This window comes from Haemaphysalis longicornis, unplaced genomic scaffold (assembly GCF_048455015.1).
Source record: "Haemaphysalis longicornis isolate Haplotype H1 unplaced genomic scaffold, Haemaphysalis longicornis Haplotype H1 scaffold_9, whole genome shotgun sequence".
Classification (NCBI taxonomy): domain Eukaryota; kingdom Metazoa; phylum Arthropoda; class Arachnida; order Ixodida; family Ixodidae; genus Haemaphysalis; species Haemaphysalis longicornis.
This window is the reverse complement of record NW_027526460.1, coordinates 72,814,343-72,840,398: the sequence shown is the minus strand read 5'-3', so window position 1 is coordinate 72,840,398 and position 26,056 is coordinate 72,814,343. Positions and strand designations below refer to the sequence as shown.

General features: G+C 47.9%; 1 protein-coding gene across 5 annotated transcripts in view; it reads left to right on the top strand.

Annotated features, from left to right (window-relative positions):
• Window positions 1–26,056, top strand: part of LOC144152891 (uncharacterized) — a 76,584-nt gene that overhangs the window by 13,791 nt on the left and 36,737 nt on the right. For 2 of the 5 annotated variants that reach the window (XM_077684431.1, XM_077684432.1), the window contains exons 8-13: window positions 1,131–1,271; window positions 6,199–6,357; window positions 8,729–8,872; window positions 16,401–16,553; window positions 19,265–19,408; window positions 22,198–22,395. In XM_077684431.1, coding sequence (XP_077540557.1) covers window positions 1,131–1,271; window positions 6,199–6,357; window positions 8,729–8,872; window positions 16,401–16,553; window positions 19,265–19,408; window positions 22,198–22,395 — 939 coding nt within the window. The remainder of the gene's footprint in view (window positions 1–1,130; window positions 1,272–6,198; window positions 6,358–8,728; window positions 8,873–16,400; window positions 16,554–19,264; window positions 19,409–22,197; window positions 22,396–26,056) is intronic. The other 3 variants (XM_077684433.1, XM_077684434.1, XM_077684435.1) reach the window with 3 other exon arrangements.

Sequence of the window (26,056 nt, the reverse complement as noted above, 5' to 3'; positions counted from 1 at the left end):
TAAGAAGTATCCCTCACCGTCTGGTAGATGACATCATTTCCTGAGATCGCTATGGCCACTGTAAAAATGGATGCGAAAACTGTGCCAGAGACGAAACAAGGAAATAGAACCACATGCCCCCCCTATGTATCCATAAGGAGCAATATTTGAGGTGGCACTTTTTTGTCACAATCATTGCTGCACTCCCAACAAGACTCGTTTCCAGAGCCCGCCAAATACAAGTTCTTGTCCATCGGAAAAACGTTACCGTACCTTTAATGAATACAACTTTTATGGGATTTAGAGGGCTCTGTAGCCTTGCAGATTACTATTAGGATCACAAGACGCGAGCCTATAATGCCGCTTACCTCGTACTTTTCTTCTCGAATCTGTGTGCCGCCTGCCCATTTGATAAGACGTAGATAAAACATTGCGTTATTCATACCTTTATACAATAAACAAGACTTGCAGACTTTGTTAGAGCGTATTTTTATATGCATCACGGGGAAGACAGAATTGAAAGTTGTCGTACTACTCTTAAGCCATGCGAGCAGTATTACGGCCGAACATTACTTGAACTCCGCGAAAACTTTAGGCAATCGAAGAGATTTCCGCTTTAATAAAGATTGTGTCACTTGCTCATGCATGTGTCATAAACTTACACCTTTTTTTGTTCGTATCCACGTTAAAGTATAACCACCCCGTTACCTCTATGAACTGGCACCAAATATATTTTACATTGTTTTTGCTTCCCCGTCAGAAAAAAGATTCCGGTCGAGTGTACGCTTTGCGAAGCTATACCATAATTATGAAATAGCTATAGGCTCTCCTCTCTTTCCCAGCCCAATGGCTTAGAAATGAATATTTTTCGTTCGTCTTGCTTTAAAAGCATGTTGTTTTAAAATTTCTGACCTTCTTGGAACACTGACGTTTACCGGCGAAAGGATTAAATGTGTTAAAGGCAGCCTTACGCATTAGTCTTCGTACAGTTACTTCTTTTGTACTTACCGGCGTATAGAACAGTGAGCCTTCACAGTGTTCCCTTCGGCACTAGAAATAAGTAGCGGGCTTGAAAGGGCAGAACGGTTGACAAAAGCGAGCTAACGGAGATCGCAGACCGGCCGTGTCTGTGCATGTGTGTGTGTCCGTAGACGTAGACGAATGCGCCGATGGCTCGGCCAGTTGCGAGGCCGATCTCAACGAAGAGTGCAAGAACACGGCGGGCGGCTACGTCTGCGACCCGATCTGTTCCGAGGGCCACCGCTACAGCGTCCACTTTGGCAAGTGCCTCGGTAAGCCAACGCCTGACGACGCCCACCAGGGGCCGCGCACTACGCTGGCGTCTGCTTACACGGCATACAAGTGCATCCCAGCTAAACATGCATAGCGTCATGGGGGGTACGCTCTATCACCTGTAAAATAGAGAAGCAACGGTACCATCGGGCGTTCCAACTGACAAAGTTCTTCCTTCGCGTCTGCGGAGCGCAGCGGTCATATGGAAGCTAGAAAGGGGCTGAAATTCTACGCTAACGCCCGCTCAGAAGATACAAGATAAGCAAAAAAAAAAAAACGATTTATCTGAAACACACGAGTACGATATTAGATGCTAAAGAGTCAGTTTCTTATTCTCCCTCATATCCAAACGGTATTCAGTGAGTTCCCATCAAGCTCCTTAAAATGCGTGAAGCTATTCTTTGTTAAGCGAACACAGCTCGTGTAACTGACATGTGTTCACAGCGCACTACCGTGAAGCATGTTATTAAACCATTCAGTACATAATGCAGATTGGCGACTGGTTGCATACGCTGGCACAGCTTTGCTGAATGATCAAAACAAAATGCGAACAAGTGAAACAAGCGCCCGGGTTAATCAGCTTTTTTTCATGAGATGACGCTACGTATAAAAGACGGAGCATTTCATTTCCCTTGAAGCATCTTCATACAGCACGCTGTATTCATTGAAAAATAAGTGGAACATGCACACCAGGACAGATGTGGTTAAACGGCTATTCGAACGCACGCTAATTTATGGTCTTCGAATGTGCACGGCCTCGTAAACAAATTTAATTTACATAAGAACCGGCAATACAGCTTGATAGTAACTTTACCTGATGTTCACAGTGGACTTCGCACGCATATGGTACCGGCAGCCCTCTTAAAATACGACACACAATGTTCAGTAAAATTCCGACAGCACTTATGAACACGTTAAACAAGATAACATAAAAACTTACCGAAGTTCACTCGAACGACTTCTTTGTTAAACTTCGCCAAAATGACAGATTCTGAAGCCTTTATGGGTCCGCTTTATTTGGTAACCGCTTCTGTCTGGATATGTATTCCAGTTTAAAATCACAATAGGAGTTCCGCAAAAATCTAACAAGAATTCCTGTCGCAGGACAAAAAACTTTGTTGTGACAACAGAAGTCCTGTTGTTACGGCAAAACCACCTGTCGTTACGACACGCCTTTGTGTCGTAACGACAAAGTCAATTTTCTCAACGACAAACATTCCTGTAGTCACAGCAGAACTGCCATTTACGCTACTATTCACAAAGGGCAATAGCACTCAAACCATGTGTAGATACTGATGGGACATCATGTTCACGACAAGACAGGAATTCGACACACGACAGAACATGAGAATCCCGACCCGACATGTAGACAAGACGACTGTACGACAAGCGAAAATACGACAAGACTACAGAAATTTTTCTTGTCATTTTCGACTGGGATATCTTTTCATATCTGCACGTATGGGCCAGTATCGGCGAGTATTCGATGTACGGCATCAGTAGATCTTAATACTGGATTTTGTGTGGACCCGCCGATAGGATATAAGCTAATAGCCATAGCTCGAAATAATGCGCCTGAACGCGCAAGTAAAAACGGACCCCGGCACTAACCCGGCAATACTCCTTTCCGCACCATATAATTGATACAATTTAAGTGGAAAGAAATTTGTAAGCATAATGCGTGGGCAATACTGCCGGTGCCTTCAAAAAAGCACGATGTTCAGACGCACAAGTTCACTAATTCACAAAGAAAGCTAACTTTGTGCAGTGTTTCATTCACGCACGGGTCATCAAACCTCTGGTATTTAATTGTCTCTATAAAGAATGCAACTCAGCATAAAATAAAAAAAAAAAAAGTTGCGCTGAAATCACGAGAATAATTGCATGCGAGGGGCCAGCGCAAATTTTGTTATGCGTGCATTTTCAGCTGTCAGATTTCAGAAGCTAAATGAGTGTTTTCGGAAGGAATATTATACTGCGAGTAATTTCTTCCATAACACTTCGCTGCATACGCCCTAAAAGCCATAAAGGCACGAACAATATTTTCGCTTCGTTAACAGTTTTGAAACTCAGATGCATTGCAGTATTACCTTTACTGCTTTATTTACAGTGAAACTACACTCTTAAAAAAAGGTCGTGACACTTACTAACAGAACAATAACCAGTTAATTGTCACAGTATAAACTAGGCACTTAGTGCTTTTACTAACTGGCCATGCATAATCCAGTAAAACGCTACGCGTAACAATGTGAACTGGCTGAGGAAGCCGCCCGATATAGACACATTCAACCCGCATCTATTACATTTAGACAACCAACAAAAATATTTTCAGAAAAAAAAAAAAAAAACAAGGGGATGTACTGGGAGAGCGAGTACATACAGACTTCGAAGTACATCTGCGCTTCTTGCTTTTATAGCCAGCAGCGGAAAATCCTCTGATAGCGTCGGTGGGCTTGCAGCAAAAATCAAATATTTTGGCGGTAATGTTAGAAATATGCATTTTAATGTGAGCATATACAAATCAGAATGTGGATTTGCGGAAACTTTTTAATCCTGATTTGGAGTGCGAAAAGTGCTGTAGTGATTATGTTTAATAAGTCATGGAGCTTTGTTACTATAAGTGCATGTTAGTATTAAACAAGCCGCAGTTACCAAGTGCACGGTCTAGACTAGTAATGGTTCCACTTTTAGTGGCAGGACCTACATACCGTTCTGGGGGGTAGTAGTACAGTTCGTAAGGAGTTAAAAAGTACAGCCGTTACTACCCTTTTTACGAGCCTTTTTGTTAAGAGTGTAGTATATCGTGTAAGAAGATGTATTTGATTTCTCCGGCTTGTTTCTCATGTAGAGTTGTGTTCCCGGACCAATTGTGTACCTCACTGCCATTGAAATGTCGGCTTCTTATTTCCTCTTTATTTCTACATAACTCTCTGCCTCTTAATCTCAGTTCATGCGTGGGGAAAAAAAACTAAGATCTAGAAAAATAATCTAAGATCTAGAATCTAGAAAAAAGAATCTAAGATCTAAGATCTCACAACTTGAACTACAGCGAAATGCTTAACTCTGGAAGCCAAACTAAACACAAAAGGCACTTACTAACCGAAATTTTAAAAGCGGGCCTTGATTTCATTGGGTCTATTACCCTACAACATCCCTCAAGTCCTCCTCCAGAAAGCGAACATGACCATAACCATTCCGCTCCAACGTATAGTAACCGTTATACTTCTCGCGTGGGCACCTGGGGAAGCAGCGATAGCCAACAAGCGCATCCGATGAGAACCATCATAAATTAATTTCCAAAAGTGTTCGAGCAGTCACAATTTTGCTGTCACCAAGCGCCCCGCCAAGTTACGGAACATTGCCAAAGCAAGCGAAAAATGCGTCATCTTTTATTATTAATTTCCAGGCGAAAGTCTCACATCTCTGCGTTTTATGGAACACGGGAGGTATAGAAAACCGTTTTGAGGTGCACTGAATCGCAGAAAAATCGGAGCGCGCGCCGGGAAAGGGAAACAGCACAGGAGGAGGGTTCTGAGAAAGGGAGGTGGAGTGCACGTTGACAGAGATGCCGCTGCCTTACGTGCAATACGAAGTTCAAAGATGAAGGTACGGACAGGACAAATAGGAGGTTTCTGGCGACGGCGAGCTAGTGGAACGAGCTTCTGAGGGTGCGGCCTAGGGGGCTGTTCTGGTGGGGAAAGTTCAACAGCAGATCACCAGAATGTGGCACAAGGCTTTCGCCTTGACAATCTTGGAAATTTCTAAGCATCCCGCGAAACCATGTATTTTTTTTTTTTTTGAGGAGCAATACTTCCAACGGGACTCAGAAATCGACAAGACATTTTCTGAGGGAGCGAAGTAGAAATATGAGCGGAGTTGTTTTCTGCATTAGATGAGAAAAGTTAAGGGTTGAGGGAGTGTTTGAAGCTAGAGGGCCTGCCATAGAAGTGCTGGGAACTTTATGGAAGCCTTTGCCCTGCAGTAGACGTCAAGCAGCGGCTTCTGCTGATGGTACTGATTATAAACCAATGAATGTCGTAGTCATACCCGTGCCACACGTACACGAAAAATGACATTAAATGTTTAAGGCCTTAAGTTACCGAATGACATTATTTGGGCGGGCCGTGCTACACGCGAAAACGCAAAGGCATTAAATGTGGTAGGCATGATGTTGATAATGACCAAAAAGAAAAATGCACTCATAGAAGTTTTTAACGTAGAAGAAAACGTCTTACAAGGGTTAAAAATGTTTTTTGTGAAAAAAAAGCGTTATGAAAAACAGTGTTTTCTAAAAAAATGATGTGGGTCATTTTTAAAAAGTGGCTTCAGCAGCTGATGTCGCCTGCCAGCGCTAGCAAAAACCGAAATATTCAGAACGACGACGTTTTGCCTTTTGCCGCTGTTTTAGTGAATTTAGTCTTCTTCAGAACTTCCCCACCAAGAGGGAACAAAAAATCATTTTATTTCGAAGTGCAGCTGCGTTTCCGAGTCAACACTCTGGAGCTGAGAGTTTCGTTCGTCCATTTTGGTGCGCCTCGCGTTCGAGAGTAGGCAGATTTAAAGCGTTCGTGGCCGCAAATGAGTTGTGCGGAGCTGCTTAAACCAAAAATCACATTAGAGTGAATATCATTACATTATTATGAGTAGCATCGAATTAATGGCATTAAAACTTGAGGCATTAAGCACTCAATGTCGTTTATACGTGTGGCACGGGTATTAAACGGGCACCCCTTACACACTTCCTTGTCCAGAGATTTATTGAGTAAGCCTGGGCGCGGCTTCCAATTATTCGGGTATCCGCAGCGCCCAGTGCCTATAAATCTTTATTCTGCATTTGTAGGCCCACTGCGTGGTCCATGAAAGCAATGACAGCCCGCGCGCATATGTGGCCGCGAGAGCCGTGAGACGTGTTTTTCGTTTCGCCAGACATCGACGAGTGCCTGGTGGGCACGCATACGTGCGAATCGGCGAGCCACTGCGTGAACACGGAAGGCAGCTTCCGGTGCAAGCCCTCACGCAGCACTGGTAGGAGCACCCAGTGCCCACAGGGTTTCCAATTCAACTGGCACACCCGGCGATGCCAAGGTGAGTTCGTGCCCTGGATGACAATCTAGGTCACACTGTCGCCCTGAGGTGTGGAAGGCAATGTTAACCTGAGACAGATAATGGCTTAAGGTTGACACTTTATTGATAAAATGTTTGCGGAGGGCAGTTACAATGAGCGAAAAGTATAAACCTTTTCATGCGGTAATCTTTCAAAAGATCAGGGCATGTCCTGGGCTGTGTTTCGCATGCGCGGTTACATGTTCCTGTCGACTGCGCCAATTATAGGGCCGCTAGCACAGCCCACTGATAAAATGGCAGCTCCCACGACGAACAAATTGGAAAGGTCTATAAAAAAGGGCAACAAAGTAAAACTTCGTCTTCGCAGATCACCGCACACAACGATTGGGGTATGACTGAGGCCAGGTCATTTTCCCGGTTTCACCGAGCGTAAGTGTAGTTCCCGACCGTGAAACGTGATATGTGTGTGTGTTTTTTTTTTTGGATTTGGAAGGGAGGTAACGTGGAAGGCCTTGAACTTTTCTTCAACTATGCTAAAGCAGCGCCTCTACGGCTGCTATGAAAGTTTCGTTTGGCGTATACCTCCAGATGTCTCTGCATGGTTTGGCCCATGAAAGGGAACAGCCCAGTTAGCACGCTTGCGAATCTGTAATGTCTTCTCTTATCTTACGGCCTCTGATCGGCGGGCCTCCTTGTGGATGGACGGGGAAGATGAGACGCAGAATACGGGAAATGTCCCTTAAAAATGGGCAGTGTACATATTAAATCTTGATGCTAACAGGTCAATGGCCTGAGTCGGAAGGGAGACTGAGGAATTCGGGAACAGATCTCTCTTCCTGTGCATGGCAGAGGGAAGCCACCCCAAACTGAAGAATGACTACCATTCCAAAGGTTAAACACATGCGTGACATGGGAAGATACAGGTTGCGCCTTCATTGATGTTCAAATCTAGTGCGACAGAGAAGGGTGTGCTCTATCAGATATACAACATCGCAGAAGCACTCCATGGAGACCAGGAAACCACACATATATAGGTTTAAACGAAGAATTCTGCAGCGCGTCAGTCACCTACACTTCCCGTAGTCAACAGTGGTAAGATACGGGTACTTCATGAGAAGGCTAGAAGAGCATTAAGTTTTACGGTAGGGATGCCAACGCAGTTTTTACGACATCGAAGAATATTCGCAAGAACATGCTGAAAACTATTTATAAAGAAGCAATTTCGTATTGGAGAAGCCTTTATTTCTATATCAACTTACCAAGAAAGCATTTTGAAAAATGTATATGAACCTTTAGTCATTTCTTCAAGCAATTTTGCGCCTAACTGCTTCGAACTCTGTCGAACCTGCGGGACCCTTGTTTAGTCGTAAAAATGAACGCAGAAATAGGGTTTTCGTGCAAAGTGAACTGTAATAGAGGTGACCCTAGCAAGTCAGGATGTTTGGACGAGTTGGTATGACATGGCGGTTTTGCAAAGCGATAAGGACGACGACAGAAGAACGAGGACGACGACGCAAAGCACTTTGTGTCGCCGACTTCGTTCTTTTGTTCAATTCGTGCTTTCCAAAACAGCCACGTAATAGCAGATTTCGAGGACACGTCAAGTAACGTCCTAGCTATTGATCGTGAAAATGATGCAATGGTGGCGGAAAGCTGGACTTGCTACTGAATTAACGGTTGTAAACCAGTGTTTCGGCGAGTCTTTATCGGTGAAGCCCAGGGAATAGTGAACTGTAAAGATTAATTGAAAATGCATCCGTATATCATGCAGAATGTCTAAGTATCTCGCCCCTCTCTTTCCCTCGCAAACTTGAGTCGCCGCACGTCTTGCACGAACTTTTAAAAGCCCACATTGCGGTGTTTCTCGCACTCCCCTTGTACACCGCGCAAACAGCGCTCAGCGCGTTAACAGTCTTAGTTGCCACGCTTGCTGGCTTCAGCAGAGGCGTTGAGTGCCCACAGCTCCATTTGCTGTACACCAGCATCGACATCTCGTCGATGTCGTTCCCATTCTTTCTCCTTTGCAGCGTCGGCAGCGGAACGAAGGCAGCGCCACCGCCGCCCCGCGCTCTTTCGTTCTCTCTTCTGTCGCTCTTCGAAAGGATCGATGGCGAAAAATTTTGTCGGCGTGCCCATTTACTCCTCGCGCAATATTAAAGGTCATTTTCAGCAAACTACTTCATAGAAATTCGGGCGAAAAGTAAGTAGGTAGCAGTTACATGCTATCGTGGGTTACATCCAAGTATTTTGCATTCCCGGTAGATTTATATCGCTCACCCCTAACATCCCATGAGAGGGATGTCACACGTTGACTCATCATCATGTCCCTCCACCTTTCTTGCTTGACGCCACTGTGGCTGTGTCGACGTTTTTTTTCTCTGCACTGTCGCAGATGTGGACGAGTGCCGAGAAGGTACGCACACATGCAGGCTGCCCTCGCAGCAGTGCGTCAACACCAACGGCAGCTACGTTTGCCGGGGGAACATCCCCTGCCCCCACGGATACCGCCTGAACGGGAATAGCCGCTCGTGCATTGGCAAGTTCATTTCAACGTTGCTGAACAGCAGTGTCCTTATTGCTCTTTTGGATTGTTGTCGTCATTACAGCCCGCAAGTAGAAAACCTGGCTGCAGTTAACGCCGAGGAACCTTCCTCCTGCTATCGCAGATAATCAGCTGGGCGCTTGGTATTGCAGACAGTCTCTTCATTAAGGAGCGTTTCTCGTGAGGGCGGTGTAGGTGTGCGTGGGCGCTTGTGTGAGCGAGTCAGTGAGAAGAACGTCGAGCAATCATGCTGCTGCACAGCCTCGCAGTTCTAGATCTACGCAATTTGTTACCGTAGCTACCCCACATTTTCTTGTAGGCAAGTTGAACACAGCGATCCAAATTGTCATGCAGTATTTTGGGGGGAAGCACCTTAAGGCCGAGGCTTGTCCGGCGTCCGGCGTCCGTGCTCACGGCACACCACCGCGTAAATCGAAGCATTTGTGAACAAAAGGTTCACAAAAGGTTAACAAGGACAAAATAAAAGGTTCACAGAGGGTTAGAGGGTGAGAGAGAGAGAGAGAGAGAGAGAGAAGGAGAGAGTGCTCCTGGGGAGCCATGCTGCGCATGCGCGAGGAGCATTGGATACCATTTAATGGGATTCGGATTTGGATTGAATTGGATTGAATAGACTTTGGATTTGGATTTGGCCTTTATTTGGATTGGATTGAAATTGGTTGAATTGAATTGGATTGAATTACATTATATTGCCGCGAACCATACATTGGGTTTGTTTATTTGTGTTTTGCTTTTACCGCCCGGCTGCGCCGGTCTGTGTTATCTCTGCGCCAAGGGAAGCGCGTGTTCCATTCTTTCTTTCTGTGCCGCATGTGTTATCTGTTGTGATAGGGAGAGCATTCCGATCTAACGTGAACAGCCCAGAATAATCTTCTTGGATCTACTATGTTCTCGATGCGAATCGACGTTTCGAGAACCACGCGCGCCAAAAGATAAAAAGCCTGCAGTGCGGACGCCGGGGCATTCGATTCGACGTCACTCGCCTGTGCAAGTCACTTTGTTGACCGCTGCTTCGCCGCCTCTGTATTCTTTTGAGTTGTTAGGGGAGCACAAGTTCGCTCCAATAAACGTGTTTCTCATTCAACACCACTGCATCGTCCTTGTCTTCGTGACATCTGGTGGAGGTGCGGGGTACGCACCCTTCATGCCCACTACAACCTCGAAAAGCCGCCAAGCCAGTCCAACAAGAGCCAGCCCCCGCCTGCAAGATTTACCGCCCGAGTTCGGTCTTCTGCCAGAAGGGCCCAAGAGAAGGAACGCTGCAACCAACACCATGGTGCAAGAAACAACGTCGCCAATCATCCTGCAGCAGCCCCGAGAACCGCCATCGTTCCGGGGAGCCCCCGCTGAAGACCCCGAAGAATGGTTGGAGAAGTTGGAGCGCGTCCGCATCTTCAACAGGTGGGACGATGAAGAAACGTTCCGGCATGTCTTCTTTTACTTAGAAGATGCTGCTCGAACTTGGTTCGAGAACCATGAGAGCTCTTTGACCGACTGGACTCAATTCAAGAGGGAGTTCCTTAAGACCTTCACTACCGTGGTGAGAAAAGAGCGAGCTGCGCTTTTGCTTGAAACTCGAACGCAGCACCCCAACGAAGGAGTCGTGATTTTCGTTGAGGAGATGAAGCGACTTTTTCGTCGTGCGGACCCTGAAATGACCGAGGAAAAGAAGCTCAGGTTTCTAATGCGAGGAGTGAAGCAAGAGCTTTTTGCTTGTCTAGTCCGTAACCCTCCGAAGACAGTGGCCGAATTCGCGTCTGAGGCGGCCGCGATGGAGAAGACGCTAGAAATTCGAACCAGGCAGTACGACCGCCCCGTCAACGCGCTGTTCTCGGAGACCATCGGTGCTGCAAATGGAAGCTCCGATACATTGCGAGAGACCATCCGAGCAGTGGTCAGGGAGGAGCTTCGGAAGCTTTGTCCAACGACGCCGCAACCTCAAGTGGCTTCCCTGACCGACGTAATCCGAGAAGAAGTCCAAAACGCACTGGGAACTTCTACGCCGTCGGAAGCACCCCGCGAACCACAAGCCATGACCTACTCCTCGGCTGTTCGTCAACCCCGCCCTGCTCCAACCCGTCGTCAAGAGGCTGAGCCATACCGCCGTCCAACGCCGCCCGCCCGACGCCCTGTAGACCAATACCAGACGCCAAGGAAGACCGACGTGTGGGGAACGCCCGATAATCGCCCGCTGTGCTACCACTGCGGAGAGGCCGACCACATCTACCGTCGCTGTCCCTACAAGAGGCTCGGTTTGCGAGGGTTCTCCGTCGACGCCCCACGCCCCCGATACGGCCAGCGCCCTGCTGAGATCGAAGAATACCTCTTCAACACCAACCGAGGACCAGCCCGCTTCAACCGTTCACCGTCGCCCTACCCGTCTCAGTCACCAAACCGCCGCAGCACTGCTGACTTCTCACGTGGAAGGTCCCCCAGCCCACGCGGGGGAAACTAAAAGCAGCAACTTCGGGAGGTAAAGTTGCACAACGGCGGAAAAATGAAAACCCTCCAACGACGCAGCGACTAGCTGAAGACCATCATTCACGACATGCCCTCATCCCGACGACCCGACCTAGCCCTAACGAGACTCCTGAACACGACGACAGCTACACGGCGCGACGCGTACCCGACCTGACCAAGACGTCCGTTGAGAAGACGACGACAACGACGATGCACAGTGCCCGACCATCAACACGTACAAGCAGAGATACGACGCCCCGACGAACCCGCAACTCGAGGACGACTGCATCTGACGTCAAGGTGTCCATCGACGGCTTTGACGTAGTCGCCCTCGTAGACACGGGAGCTGACTATTCGGTAATGAGCGGACCATTTGCGTCTAAACTGAAGAAAGTTATGACCAGATGGGACGGTCCGCACATACGCACAGCAGGAGGCCACCTCGTGACGCCAAGTGGAACGTGCACATCGCGCGTCACCATAGACGGCACAACGTACCCTGCGGCGTTCGTCGTTCTGCCTAACTGCTCCCGCGACGTGATTCTCGGAATGGACTTTTTGACGGACAACGGCGCAATAATTGATCTGCAGACCAAGTCGATAACATTTTCCTCCAATCACTCCACGACGCCGCAGCCGAACCCCGATCACCGTGCTGCTGTCAGGATCGCCGACGATCACATCACCCTGCCACCCCGCGCAAGCTTGATGATCGCCGTCTACTGTGAGGATGCTGCTTCTGACATCGACGCTATCGTAGAGAGTGATCGAAGGTTGCTTCTCGACCGCGGTGTCTCCGTCGCAAGAGGCATTGCGCACTTTAAGCAACGCCAATCTCACGTTTTGGTCACTAATTTCACCGAAGAGTACCAGCATTTAAACAAGGGAGCTGCAATTGCGTTCCTTGAAGAAACGCAAGAAGCAAGTGATGTGATCGCAGTCGCCGACTTTGAACGCACACCCGTAGAAACATTCAAGCTCCCGCAGCCATTCGACGTGAATCCGGCGCTACCGCAAGAACAACGGAAAAAATTATTGGCTTTGCTGCGTCGCTATAGCGAATGTTTTTCGTCGAGCGCAAAACTACGTCAGACCCCTCTAGCGAAGCACCGAATAATAACCGAAGATGGAGCCCGACCTACCCGACAGTCACCGTACCGCGTCTCTTCACACGAACGGGAAGCCATCCGGACTCAAGTCGACGACATGCTGAGCGATGACATTATACAGCCATCGAAAAGCCCCTGGGCTGCGCCCGTCGTACTCGTAAAGAAAAAAGACGGCACATTAAGGTTTTGCGTTGACTACCGGCGACTGAACAAAATCACGAAAAAGGACGTGTACCCCCTCCCCCGAATTGACGACGCCCTCGACCACCTCTGCCACGCGAAGTACTTCTCATCGATGGACCTGAAGACCGGCTACTGGCAAATTGAAGTGGACGAGAGAGACCGAGAGAAGACTGCATTTATAACCCCAGACGGCCTATACGAGTTCAAGGTGATGCCGTTTGGGCTGTGCACAGCACCAGCGACGTTTCAAAGAGTCATGGACACTGTGCTAGCTGGCCTTAAGTGGCACACCTGCCTCGTATACCTCGACGACGTAGTGGTATTCGCCCGGACTTTCGACGAACACCTTGCAAGGTTGGAGTCTGTACTCGAGGCCATTCGTACGTCGGGGTTGACGCTGAAGCCTGAAAAGTGCCGTTTCGCATACGGGGAACTCAAGTTCTTGGGCCACGTCGTCAACGCCGCGGGAGTCCTACCTGACCCGGCAAAAACTTCAGCTATCGCGAACTTCCCTAGGCCGAAAGACAAGAAGGGCGTGCGGAGATTTCTCGGGCTGTGCGCATACTACCGGCGCTTCGTCGCAAACTTCGCACGCATTGCAGAGCCACTCACGCGCTTGACGAAAGATAGCACCCCTTTCAGCTGGGAAAACGACCAAGAAAAAGCATTCGGCGAGCTGCAAAAACGCCTGCAAAGCCCGCCCGTGCTCGCTCATTTCGACGGAAATGCCGAAACGGAAATGCATACGGACGCCAGTGATATAGGCTTGGGTGCCGTCCTTGTCCAAAAGCAAAGCGGCTGCGAAAGGGTAATCGCCTATGCTAGCCGTGGTCTGTCGAAGGAGGAGAAAAACTATTCTGCCTCTGAGAAAGAGTGCCTGGCTATTATATGGGCGATTTCAAAATTTCGCCCATACGTGTATGGAAGGCCATTCAAGGTTGTAACAGACCACCATGCGCTGTGTTGGCTCGCCAATTTGAAGGACCCCTCTGGCCGTCTTGGGCGGTGGAGCTTGCGCCTGCAGGAGTTCGACGTTACAGTCGTTTATAAATCCGGCAGGAAACACTCCGACGCCGACTGCCTGTCCCGCGCCCCCGTCGACCCACCACCACAAGACTCTGATGAAGACAGCGCGTTCTTCGGGATCGTGACGGAGAGCGACCTAGCCGCCCAGCAGCGTGCCGACCCCGACTTACGCGTCATAATCGAGTACCTCGAGGGATGCGACGTTGCCGTTCCTAGGACCTTCAAACGCAGCTTACCAGCATTCAGCCTGAGAAACTCAGTCCTTGTGAAGAAGAATTTCAGCCCCGGAACAAGAGCGAATTACCTTCTCGTCATCCCCGCGGACCTTCGTGACGAAATTTTGGAAGCGTGCCACGACGACCCGTCTTCCGGACATCTGGGCACAGCCCGCACTATCGGAAAAATCAAGGCGAGGTACTACTGGCCCGGCCTTACCTCTGACGTCACCCACTACGTCCGGAGCTGCCGTGACTGCCAGCGACGAAAAACGCCGCCGACAAGACCCGCCGGACTTCTGCAACCGATCGCCGTCCCATCGAGACCATTTCAACAGATTGGAATGGACCTTTTAGGCCCGTTCCCTACGTCACGATCACAGAACAAGTGGATTGTCGTAGCGACAGACTACATGACGCGCTACGCAGAGACCGCCGCTCTTCCGAGGGGGACTGCACAAGAAGTGGCGAAGTTCTTTATAAGCCAGGTTGTGCTGCGACATGGAGCCCCGGAAGTCCTAATCACAGACCGCGGAACGGCATTTACTGCGGAGCTGATGCAAGGAGTATTACGCTACAGCAACACGGATCACCGAAGAACGACGGCGTACCACCCCCAAACGAACGGACTAACAGAACGTCTGAACAAGACAATCGCAGATATGCTGTCAATGTACGTTGACGTTGAACATAAGACTTGGGACGAAGTGCTCCCGTATGTCACGTTTGCGTACAACACGGCTATCCAGGAGACGACACAGCTGACGCCGTTCGAGCTTGTCTACGGTAGAAGGCCGACTACGATGCTCGACGCCATGCTTCCGCACGTAGAAGACGACGACCTCAACGCCGACGTCCACGGATATCTTCAACGTGCGGAGGAGGCCCGCCAGCTCGCTCGAGTTCGTATAACGGACCAGCAGCTGGTGGATGCGGGCCGCTACAACCTCCGACGCCGAGACGCCGAGTACCAACCAGGGGATCGTGTGTGGGTTTGGACTCCCATCCGACGACGCGGACTCAGTGAGAAGCTCCTGCGAAGGTATTTCGGACCCTACCAGATTCTACGACGTGTTGGCCAACTTACCTACGAAGTGATCCCCGATGGTGACTCCGGCACATCACGACGACGCACGCGGCCTGAAGTCGTCCACGTGGTTCGCTTAAAACCTTTCTACGGACGATGACGAACTTTTATTTTCATTTGTTCGGACTGTCGCTTATGTTAGCATCGGGTCGATGCACTCTTAGAGGGGGGGGGGGTAATGCCGCGAACCATACATTGGGTTTGTTTATTTGTGTTTTGCTTTTACCGCCCGGCTGCGCCGGTCTGTGTTATCTCTGCGCCAAGGGAAGCGCGTGTTCCATTCTTTCTTTCTGTGCCGCATGTGTTATCTGTTGTGATAGGGAGAGCATTCCGATCTAACGTGAACAGCCCAGAATAATCTTCTTGGATCTACTATGTTCTCGATGCGAATCGACGTTTCGAGAACCACGCGCGCCAAAAGATAAAAAGCCTGCAGTGCGGACGCCGGGGCATTCGATTCGACGTCACTCGCCTGTGCAAGTCACTTTGTTGACCGCTGCTTCGCCGCCTCTGTATTCTTTTGAGTTGTTAGGGGAGCACAAGTTCGCTCCAATAAACGTGTTTCTCATTCAACACCACTGCATCGTCCTTGTCTTCGTGACAATATGGTATTGGATTGGATTGGAAATCTTTTTAGCAGCAGTAAGCACTCTCACGGGTGATTCACGGTAAGTACGATCCCCAGTGCTTCGCCCACTCGTCATGATTCACTTCGTGGAGATGCGGGAATTTTTTGAACTCGTTAAAATGCATGCAAAATATTCGAAAGAAGCACAAAGGCGATGAACGAATTCGGACAGGAATATTTAACCCAAAAGACGAGTAGGAAGACGCATTCGCAAGATATGCGTGAAGAAAACATATATTGCCGATAGGTACGCAACACAGAAAGAAGAAATCAATGGCTTAATTTTAATACTTTTAATCCTAGTGATCCGAAGAGAAGGCAAAGAATATGCACACTTTGTTTTCTGAAAATTTGCTCTTGCTTGAGATTTTTCAGCCTGCCTTCTAGCTTAATCTACTGGGTGATTGCATTCACCCTTTCGCTTGCGCTGAAGGGCGCACACAGACAGCCCAACCGACGGGCCATCGATGGCGAGACTGAGGGACCAAGCGCCAGCGAAGCAGCCGTTATACCCTTACCTAGCCCCATGGTTTGCTTGCCCTCAAGCGCATGCGCAGATGGCCCAGTCGTCGCTGAGAGGTCAAACGTAGGTAAAACAGCCGTTTCGCCCTCACCTTGCGACGAGGTACCGCATCCGCGAGGCGCGGTATCTCCTCACTGGGCCAGGTAGCAGCATGCGGGCCGGCTGCTGCCGGTCACTTGCGACGCTACTAGCCTAGTACCGCTTTAGCTCTAAAGCATATCGCTCAGTCCATAAAATAGCCATGAGAGGAATGGTTTTGTTTCTTCGTTTCAGATGTCGACGAGTGTGCCGAAGGGCGCTACGCGTGTCCGCAGAGGGACACCCAGTGCATAAACACGCCAGGCAGCTACCGCTGCGTCAAGAAGTCTAGCTACCACTCGTGCCCGTCCGGCTACCGCTACGACGCCGTTGCCAAGGGATGCGCAGGTGCATTTGCATCCTTCACCACGTCCCTCCCGGGGGAAGGGCCGAAAAGGCTTGGCACTGCTCGGGGACAGAGGCGCCTGGAACTCCAGCTTGCTGCTTCGGCGCTTTGACACGTGCCAGATTAGGCTGGGAAGAGTGGCCACTGCTGGATACACTGCTTTTGGCTTGCCCCTCCTGCCGCAGAGTGGCGCGTTTAGGCGTCGCTCTCTGCCTTTGTCTTTTTTTGCCTCGGTTGCTTCGCATGGAGATCGCATCTACATCCCTTCAATTTGGCTTTCCCTCACTGACGGAGGGCAGTGTACGGAGGTTGTCGCTGGTGCTTGATTCGAGTCGACAAGAGCGCGAAAAAAAGACCTTGTGCGAGCGTGCTTTGGGCGCTTTCTGCGATCTGTACACCCAACGTTCTTGCGCCACTGTATGTACGCCTTCCTTCTGGTGGTCTCATTTTCAGCCGTTTGTGCTTATCGCCTGCACTGAAACAATGTCTTCACGTTTCTTTTCGCGTGCGTTCACCCGATGCCTCACACTCATCTTGCTTATGCTGTCACCTCACCGGAATGTCAAACTACGTCTCATTTCACACATCGGATATGAATTTTGCCATCAGTACACGTATATCGGAGCACACATCAGGTCGACTGTGTGTTTCGTAAAGCACATTGCCATGTCCAAGTCATATCTGACATAAAAGCGTCAGTGTTTATTTGCTCACGTACTAAAGATATCAGTCGAACTCTGCAAATATGCACGTCCTAGTGACAATGAATGTTGCAGGTGGGCTTCTATGATCTTTCTTTTCTTCCTCCCGTCCCCTCTTTCCCCGTCTCTTTTCCTTCCACATTTTCGCGGAAGTAAAAAATCGTTAACTCAAAGAAGCCTCCCGTATTTTGAAGTTTGTAAGACACCTGCGCAAAAGTTGCTGCGAAAAGAATGAGGGGGTATGCGACGGCCCGACTTTAGGCCTAACATCACGCGCTGATGTTAGCGTCGTCAACTGCTACCCGAAGCTCGACGTACAAGAAGCGTGGCGTTGCTTGGCATGTCGTGGGGCCTCAACCTTGTGGTTACTTAACGTTAAGCCTAAAGATACGATCTTAAACGTAACGTTAAACTTTTAGGTCTATATCCGAGCGCATTCGAAAGTGTATTCATTGCGCATCAAGGTGCGGGTACCGGTTGGCGCCGTTGGGCCTGAAAACGAAACTTTAGGCCTGAGGTTAGGTCCGTAAGCGTATAGTCGTTTTCTAGTCAGCATAGCCAAGTGACGTATGACGCAATCTAGGGCCATGTTTGAAGCTATATCCACGTGCTTGTGGCATTCAATTGCTCTGAGTCGTTTGTTCTCGTAGTGTAGTGGTTTCACTCCTGTATAGCGAACATCAAAACCCGGAGTCAAAACCCGTTATCGCACATTTTTTTCCCGTTTCAATGGTTTGTCATACTTGAATATTACCATTTGTCATCACGCATATAATTTTTTATGACATCTTTATGCATTATAAATGGGATTTCGGGTACTTTCGTTACCTTTAGCTTAGTTTCAACCACTATTTTTTGTACGCTTGTGTGGTTTGGCTCTTTTCGACTATTTCTGTTGAATATTTTTGAACGTGGTTTTCACCCATGTTATGTTCGTCTTGGATGTTAATTATTTCAGTTCGGGTGGTTTTGTGTGCTTTGGGTACGTTTCTGCTGTGACATAACCCTGATAGCAAGCTCAAATGAAAGCTGGCTCTACTGACAAGGAAACGCAACTACGCAATCACCGGTTATCTTTTTTAACTGTATCGCATAAGCGCCACGGAGTCATGAACGATCCCCCCGGAGTTCGTTCATTAAATTCCATCTTCCCGTCAGACGACCCACTTCACTTACCCTTTCCAAGGCGACATGACCCACTTAGGGTAAAGAAAACGCACTATAAAACTAGGCAAAGCCATTTTCAACCTCGTTTCGGTTCAACGGCACTTAAACGTAGTTCACCATGGGTACAAAAATGAACAAATATTTTTTGTCGATATTGAGCTCAGAAATAAATCCATGAAGCAGTATCCCTAAACGTCAAAAGAATGAAAACCTACTGCTCAGAGCTTTTTCAAAGATGCTCGTTGTGAATACCGGTCACTAGTTCGCGAATACAGGGACTGGTGCTTACAGGAAGCTTGCCTTTTTAGCGGAGGATGAGAAAACTCAGCAAAAGTTTTCAGCATGCGATCATTCAGACTAGTGTCACTAGATAAGGTTACAGAGTATCGGCATTCGCTTCTCCTATTGTTCCCTGCCGCCGCCGTGATCATTGGTCAGATCGCATCACGTGACAGTTGTTTACACGGCGACGGTTGATGGGCGCCGCCATTTTGTTTCTTGTGCGTTTTCAGTCGGTAAACTGTGGTATACTTAGTTTGTTAACCCTGCTTTGGGGCTGAGCGCGACAGACGTCTTTCCGAACGCGAATCAAAAATAACGCGTGTTGCAGCATTTCAGCAGCAGAAGTTTGTCCGAAAATGCATGTTCAGAAGTGTTGTTAACAAACGACCCGGTATAAGTTAGCGGCGAGGCCGTAGAAACGGAAATCTCGCAACACTGATGAGCGCCAAGATGGCCGCCGTTGCTGATTTGCGTGCCTCAGTGGGGGCACTCTTATACCTTATCCAGCGACACTAATTCAGACATTCACCAACGAGGAAAGCGCTCTATGTTTCTTTTCCCAGACGTGGACGAGTGCGCTGAAGCGCTGAGCGGCTGCGCGGACAACGAGCACTGCGTAAACAGCGTGGGGAGCTTCACGTGTGTGCCGAACAAAGGAGCCTGCAATCCCGGCTTTCGAAGAAACCCTCAGACAGGCCGCTGCCATGGTAAGTCAGTGCTGGACAGGCACTTAGCGCATGCCTCTTTGGTGGACGTCATATTCTCCAAAGGACACACTGGATTACGAGAAGAGATTCTTTGCGCCTTGTCCTTCAGCTTTTGAACGACAGAAGCCCATGTGAATCTTGGTTATTTCCCGCGAGTATGGTTAAAAATGGGCGGCACAAGTGCCGGCATACCCTTAGGACCAGGTTCACCCGCCTGAAAACTAACAACAACAACGGTATACTTACGTCTTGTTGCTTGTAGGTTTACAGTGTGTTACGTTTGTTCATCGATCGTTCTTTGGAACGGTCGATAGTTTCGTCACATGTGTTTTCCCTCTTTCGTTAGTGATTCTAAAGCGCGTGTGAAACGAAATTATGTTATATTCATACGATTTAAGCCCGCATAATTAAGCACAAATAGAAGTGTTCAAGGTCTTGACTCAAGAAACGGCCGTTTAAAACCGAATTTTAGGGGAAACAATCGGCAAATGTGAGACTTATAAAACTTGTAATATTGCTACCGACGTCCCGCAAAAACGTGCGCGAGTTGCGTCAGCGCAAACAATAACGAGCAAACTTGGCAATTAATAAACTAAAGCGCCCCAGTCCTCCCCTATCCTCTGAAGAAAGTGGTGGCAGCAATTCACGTACACTAAACACGACTAGCAATTATTAAAAAAAAATCAAAGAAAACAGCCCTTGAGGGGGTATTAGGTACAAATAACAAGAAATTTCAGCCAACATGATAAGTACTTCCTATTTTCTAGAGTCAAGATGCTTGGACGCTGTAACGTACGATTTCACTGAGTCTCAGCAGTACTTTGTAGTATGGACCTCTATGACCCTTTCAACACAGAATGCCTCATAGAGTTTGTTTTGGGGCGTATGAAGGCGGAAAGGGGTATATAATCATTTATTCTGCGGTAAACAGAAAAATACGCGCTTATATAGAAGGTTACGGTGGTCTGTAATAAGCCCACGATGAAAATTGCAAGCAAATGAATTGTGAAAATCATGAAAGCAGTGTCTGGGGTCGCGTGTGCTTATGCGCGTGTGCACGCGTGTTTGCAGGCGTGTGTGTATGTGCTGGGGGGAGAATGCTCATTGTATAGGCCCTGAGAACCTTTCCACTGTATTAGTACGATAGGGACTACGATTCCCCTAACCACTCCACTCTTTAGAAGACCAATCGCGCTCCACTAGTTAGGATTGTAGTGGAAGAGCTACGGATATTTTTGTCCCACTCAATTTCTGCGCCTGTTCTTGGGGCTTAGAAGCCAAGAGAGGACCTGAGCGTGTGCGTGAATGACTGGAACAGGTCAAGGTGGATTATCGCAACTTATTACCGCGCCTATGAGTACTGGGATTCCATTGTACGGTGTTAAATGTGGGTTCTGAAGCGTTCCACGCTGGCCTGGGGGCACTTATCACGTAGCCAGCCGTTCTTCACCGGACGATCTTCTGGGACATTTCGTGTCTATTTAAATTAGGGCAGGCAAGCAAACCTTAGTGGCATAATGCGGCATTCCCCAAGCCATACTATAGGTTTTAATACTTTTTCTGAGGATAGCGAAATGTGTGCACCCCTATATTACATCCCATTTTCTTCAGAATATACGTGAGAGTTTTGTATCCGAGCCTTTCCCGCCAGTTTTTCGCTCTGATTCCTGGCGAATCAACTATCGCCTGAAAAGGGGGGCCGACATTAAGCACAGCTAATTTCTTCGGAGTACCACAAAACCAACATCCGCAACAATTAGCACACCGCCTTTTGTTCTTTGATTGGGGCACGAACGAATGTTTCGCAACTAAAAGAATCTACCAACTTCGGCATTTAGTGTGTTTTTTCTGAGTCTCCGCATTGGTCGCACTTTGTCTTCATGGCCCATCCATTGCGTGGAAGGAGCCATGCAGACCAAATACAACCTTAGTTCATCGAAAAGAATGCTTTGTCTCGATAACAACGACACCAATTTTATCGCAAACGTCTAACAAATAATCGAGGTATTAAAGAAAATAGATGAAGCAATGGTGACTCGCCAGCCACTTTCTAGCTATTCTTTTATGACGTCACAAAATCTTGACGTCCTCTATGACGTCACAAAAGCAACCGCCATAAAACATTACTGGGTGATCGTACTAGGGTCTCCAGTTCTGTTCGATCTCATCACTGGAATGCTAACGCGCAGTTAACGCACTCATTGTTGGCTCAATTACGTCACACCTGCCCATATTACGTCACAGCAGCGCGAAAATTGAGTTTCTTCAGCATTTCAGTTTTTCCGACGGTATTGATTTTCCACAAAAAACGATCCCAGCTACGAAAAAACGTTTTTCCGGGCTGGAATGCAGCAGAATGGGTTAGCACAGGCCATTTCATTCAAAGTGAACAAGTTTGTATTTTGTCTTCACGGCCCCTTTATCGGGATCGTATAGATGGTATTCACTGAAAAGCTTAGCTGTCAATTTCTTCGCTGATCAACACTGGAAACGGCCACGGATATGGCCGAAGCGCCACACTGGCGTGCGTCGTCTGCTCCGTTTCAACCCGATTCTCAACGGTGGTGTCAACAGAGATGTTATTAATCGCACTCACATTGGAATCGAGGAATTCTTTTGCGTTTGGTGGGGTAGAGTTTGGAACGTTCAACACAGATCATCCGCTTAGCACGGAAAAGTACCGCCATCCCGCGGAGCCCGACGTAACCAGTTACGGCGCACTCGCATGGTTGCCTGCATGCGTGCTTCACAAGCGAATACGAGCGATATGCGCTGCGGCGTCGTTTCAGACATCAACGAGTGCGAGGAGTACACGCACACGTGCAAGGGTCCCCTGGAGTGCATCAACACGCGTGGCAGCTACCTGTGCGAGAAGCGTGCTGCGAGTACGCAGACACACAGCCCCTACCAGACTGGAGTCAAGGAAGGAGGCGACGGCACGTGCCCCGCCGGATTCAGACCTGACCCCCTGACGGGGGCCTGCAGAGGTGGGCCTCCCCGCTGTGCTTTGACGCCCTGGACCACAAGCGGCACGCGCCATTACGTTTCCTTTTACACAAGCCTTCTCGCCTAGAGAGACTCTGCTCACAAATACTTAGCATGAACTAACGGCAGCCGTAGCTTCGTGTTTTGGCGATTTTAAAGACGATAGTCTTCCTTGGCCTACTTGAACGAAGAAATCTAGGTCTCTCTGTCGGTCTGTATGTCTGTCTGTCTGCCTGTGTGGCCCTCAATTCAGCCGCCAAGCCAACGCTAATGCGCAGGAGTTGAACGAGACGTTTATATAGGCACAATCATTTCTAAACATCTAAATCTATTGGCAATGGTCATACTTGCGCACATTGTTGAGCAAGAACAAAACATTACGTATATGTTAGGCAAAAACTCAGTAAATAAGTAATATTTGCAGTGTTATTTGATTTCAAAATGCATGGATATTCGCATCCCCTTAAACACCACGTTGTAATGAGATCGGTTCAGTTTGGGTCGCAGAAGGTTACGAATACGTTGCGACACATTCGTAAACTCGGTGGTTTTAGTCCTGCCCTGCATGAAGTCGGACGCAGACCAGTTTTAATTTCTGCGTGCATGCGTGTGGGTGTGCTTTGCGCGGACATTTGCAGCAACGCTATCATCGATAAAATTAGCGAGCTGTTACCACAGTGAATGAAACATTCGCACGACTGGTTTCAAGGATATTTCCCCAGATCAGTTCCATTCCTCCATTAACATTGCAATGCAGCCAAGGTGGGAATTTTATGAGTCCACCGTTGTTTTGGCACGACGGCGGTGGGGTTCCACGCACCACTATTAGGCGTTCTAACAGACCAGGAGATAGAACTTTATTTATCTTTGTATGCGGATTTCGCGACATAGGGAAAGGGTTTTTTCTGTTGATTGTAACTCAAAAATTAAAAAAAAAGAAAGAAACAAAGAAAAAAAGAAAAAGAAAGAAAGAAAGAAAGAAAGGAAGAAAGAAAGAAAGAAAGAAAGAAAGAAAGAAAGAAAGAAACAAACAATAGAAATTCTGTGCTGCAGAGTATTATCAAAAAGGGTATTATGTGAACCACATGCTTGAGATAGATGGCACCACCATGGGGAGGCATACGTTTCAATGCGAAAGAATTATGTCCCACGTGAGGCGTTGTGTGTGTTGGAAGCCCCCATAATTTTATGTGCCTTCAAATAATAACAAAGAAAAAACAGAGCAGTCACGGGGTTAAAACTTATGGAGGCGCGGTGACCGCAAAGTGTCTTAACCCATGCTCTACACTTAGTCAAAGTGGCATCGGAACTAGTCTTTCTGTGGGCGAGCCGAGAAAAATTAGGCTAACACAATCATTATCATCATCATATTCACCATAACCATTATTAGTTTCAGTATTTATTTATTTATTTATTTATTTATTTGGCTTGAGGACTTATGAAGGATCTTTCAGATAACTAAGACAAACAAATAGTAGAGATCAACACCAACAAAAAATCAAATCAAACCCAATCAAATCTTCATTCGAAATCACAGACGTTGGAGATTACAGTGAAAAGGTCAGTTGGTTTCTTGACGGCTACTGTTCCCTAGCCACAAGGCATCGTAATCCTGCGCAATTCTATAAATTTGTCCATGTCTTTGTATCTGTACTTATATTTGTAAAGTGTGCAAAGGAGTAGTGCGGACTTTACAAATATACGAAAATAGAAAAAGAAGTAATTTGCAAGAATAGTACACTCTTCTAGCGCAGACACGCCTCTTAATTGCGGACCTGCATACTAGCTCTGTACATGCATGCTACTAGAAAATGCAAAACAAACACTCACAAAGGAAAACAGTTAAATACAAAGACAAGTTAAAATAAACTTATGCTGTGTGTTCAAATGTATAACAAGTGGGGACAGGGTGACGAATTTGTAATGTTCCGGTCTAATTTTGGGGGAAATCGATATTGGAGTATGTGTCAAGCAGGTACGAGTACGTACAAGGTATGCACCATGGTCCATTTTTTTTTAATTTTGTAAAGATTAGTTCTGATTGTCAGTTCTGCCAATATTATCAGCGAGCATAATACGGATGCATTCATATTTTGCATCATAAAGCGCACTTCTAATTCCTTTGCTGACAACTTATTAGAGCGTCACAGTTTGTGCTTTTGGTGAAAGCCGCGGCACTAGACATTTGGGGAACCGAAATTTCCTAAGATATCTGAACTCGCTTACGTAAAAAATATTGCTTAAACTACACACTGAAGCTGTAGCTGGTATGAAGTGATATGAACCCTATACAAAGGGTAAAGGCAATATACTATACATCATTACATCCCAACCACCAGCATCATTCATTTTTGCATTTAACCTTCGCTACATGCTCCCAAACCAACTGAAGTAGCAAGCCCAGCATTATTCAGGGCTGACCTCTTCGGTCTCATTAAAGAATTGTCTCTCTCTATCTCGCTCACCGGCTTCGTTGCACTGCAAGACCGCATACTGGCGACGGGAGGCGACACTTCCTAATGAGAGTGAGTGGTACGTCTGCAGTGCCCATATGTCGCGAGGTGGGGCCCCGAGCTGAACCGGGATCACGCAACCGTAACTGACCTCTGGGGTGGTTTGTGCCTTGTTGCCAAGGCAACCGATGTTTGAGATCGTCAAAGAAAGGCGCTCGCTCCAGCGCTAGAAAGCTCAGAGCCGCGCCGGAGCATGTTTTGCCAACGTTGCCGCTCTCCACCACGCGTCGCCCCAAGCTGAACTGGTCACATGATTGAAGCGTTTTGTGCACGGGTTCTGAATCGGTTTAAAATGTCTTTTTCACATGGCGCCGGCAGGAATTACCACCACCGCAAAATAAGACCCGGCACCAGCGGGGCCACATCTGATACGGCGCTTTTTGGATAAACAGTGCGCGGTGCATGAAAGGGACCGAGCGCAAGATCCTCCCCAGCGGCTGCGAGTTCGCCGCCGATTAAAAGTCACGTGCTGCACTGCAGCAACGCACACCGCTAAAGGGCAAGGCCAGGCCACCGCACACATGCGGCCAGATTTTTCGTTCGCTTATCCATCCTTGAGCGGAGTGCGGAATTCATGGTGTCAACAAAACTTGCCCGTAGCAGACGGCAGTCGGAGGAGCGTAATGCGGAAGTACGTCACCGCTGACTAGCGCAGCATCATGGGAGGGAGTGCTGGCGCGCCGTCAACAGTTGAAAAGAGGAGGAAACGCGGCGCGACGATAATGCGCGGTTTTTGATTTACGATTTCTCAGCTAATACTCATCGCTTTAACAAAATTCTTGCGGGAGGAGATTGCTAATACATTGTCTTATTTGGTTACATGTACATCCATGCATCGGCGGAAGGTATTTCAGGGCCCCTTTAAATGTCATCAAATGCTGGACAAGGAAGTTTATGAAGCACAAGGCATTTGGCACTGCCACAGTTACCTGCATCAAATAAAATGTATTCTGCCGACTACGTGGTGTCATGTTTTTACACCTGCGGGATAGAATCGGCGTCTGATGATTTTTAAATTTTTTTCTTGGTAAACGTACCTGCGCGTTACAATCTGAGGCGCACTAGAACCGTGAAAATACAGTACACTTCAGTCTAATTAATTGCTCTGAATAAAAACAGCACCATGCACCCCTCGGTCTAACGCCAAAAA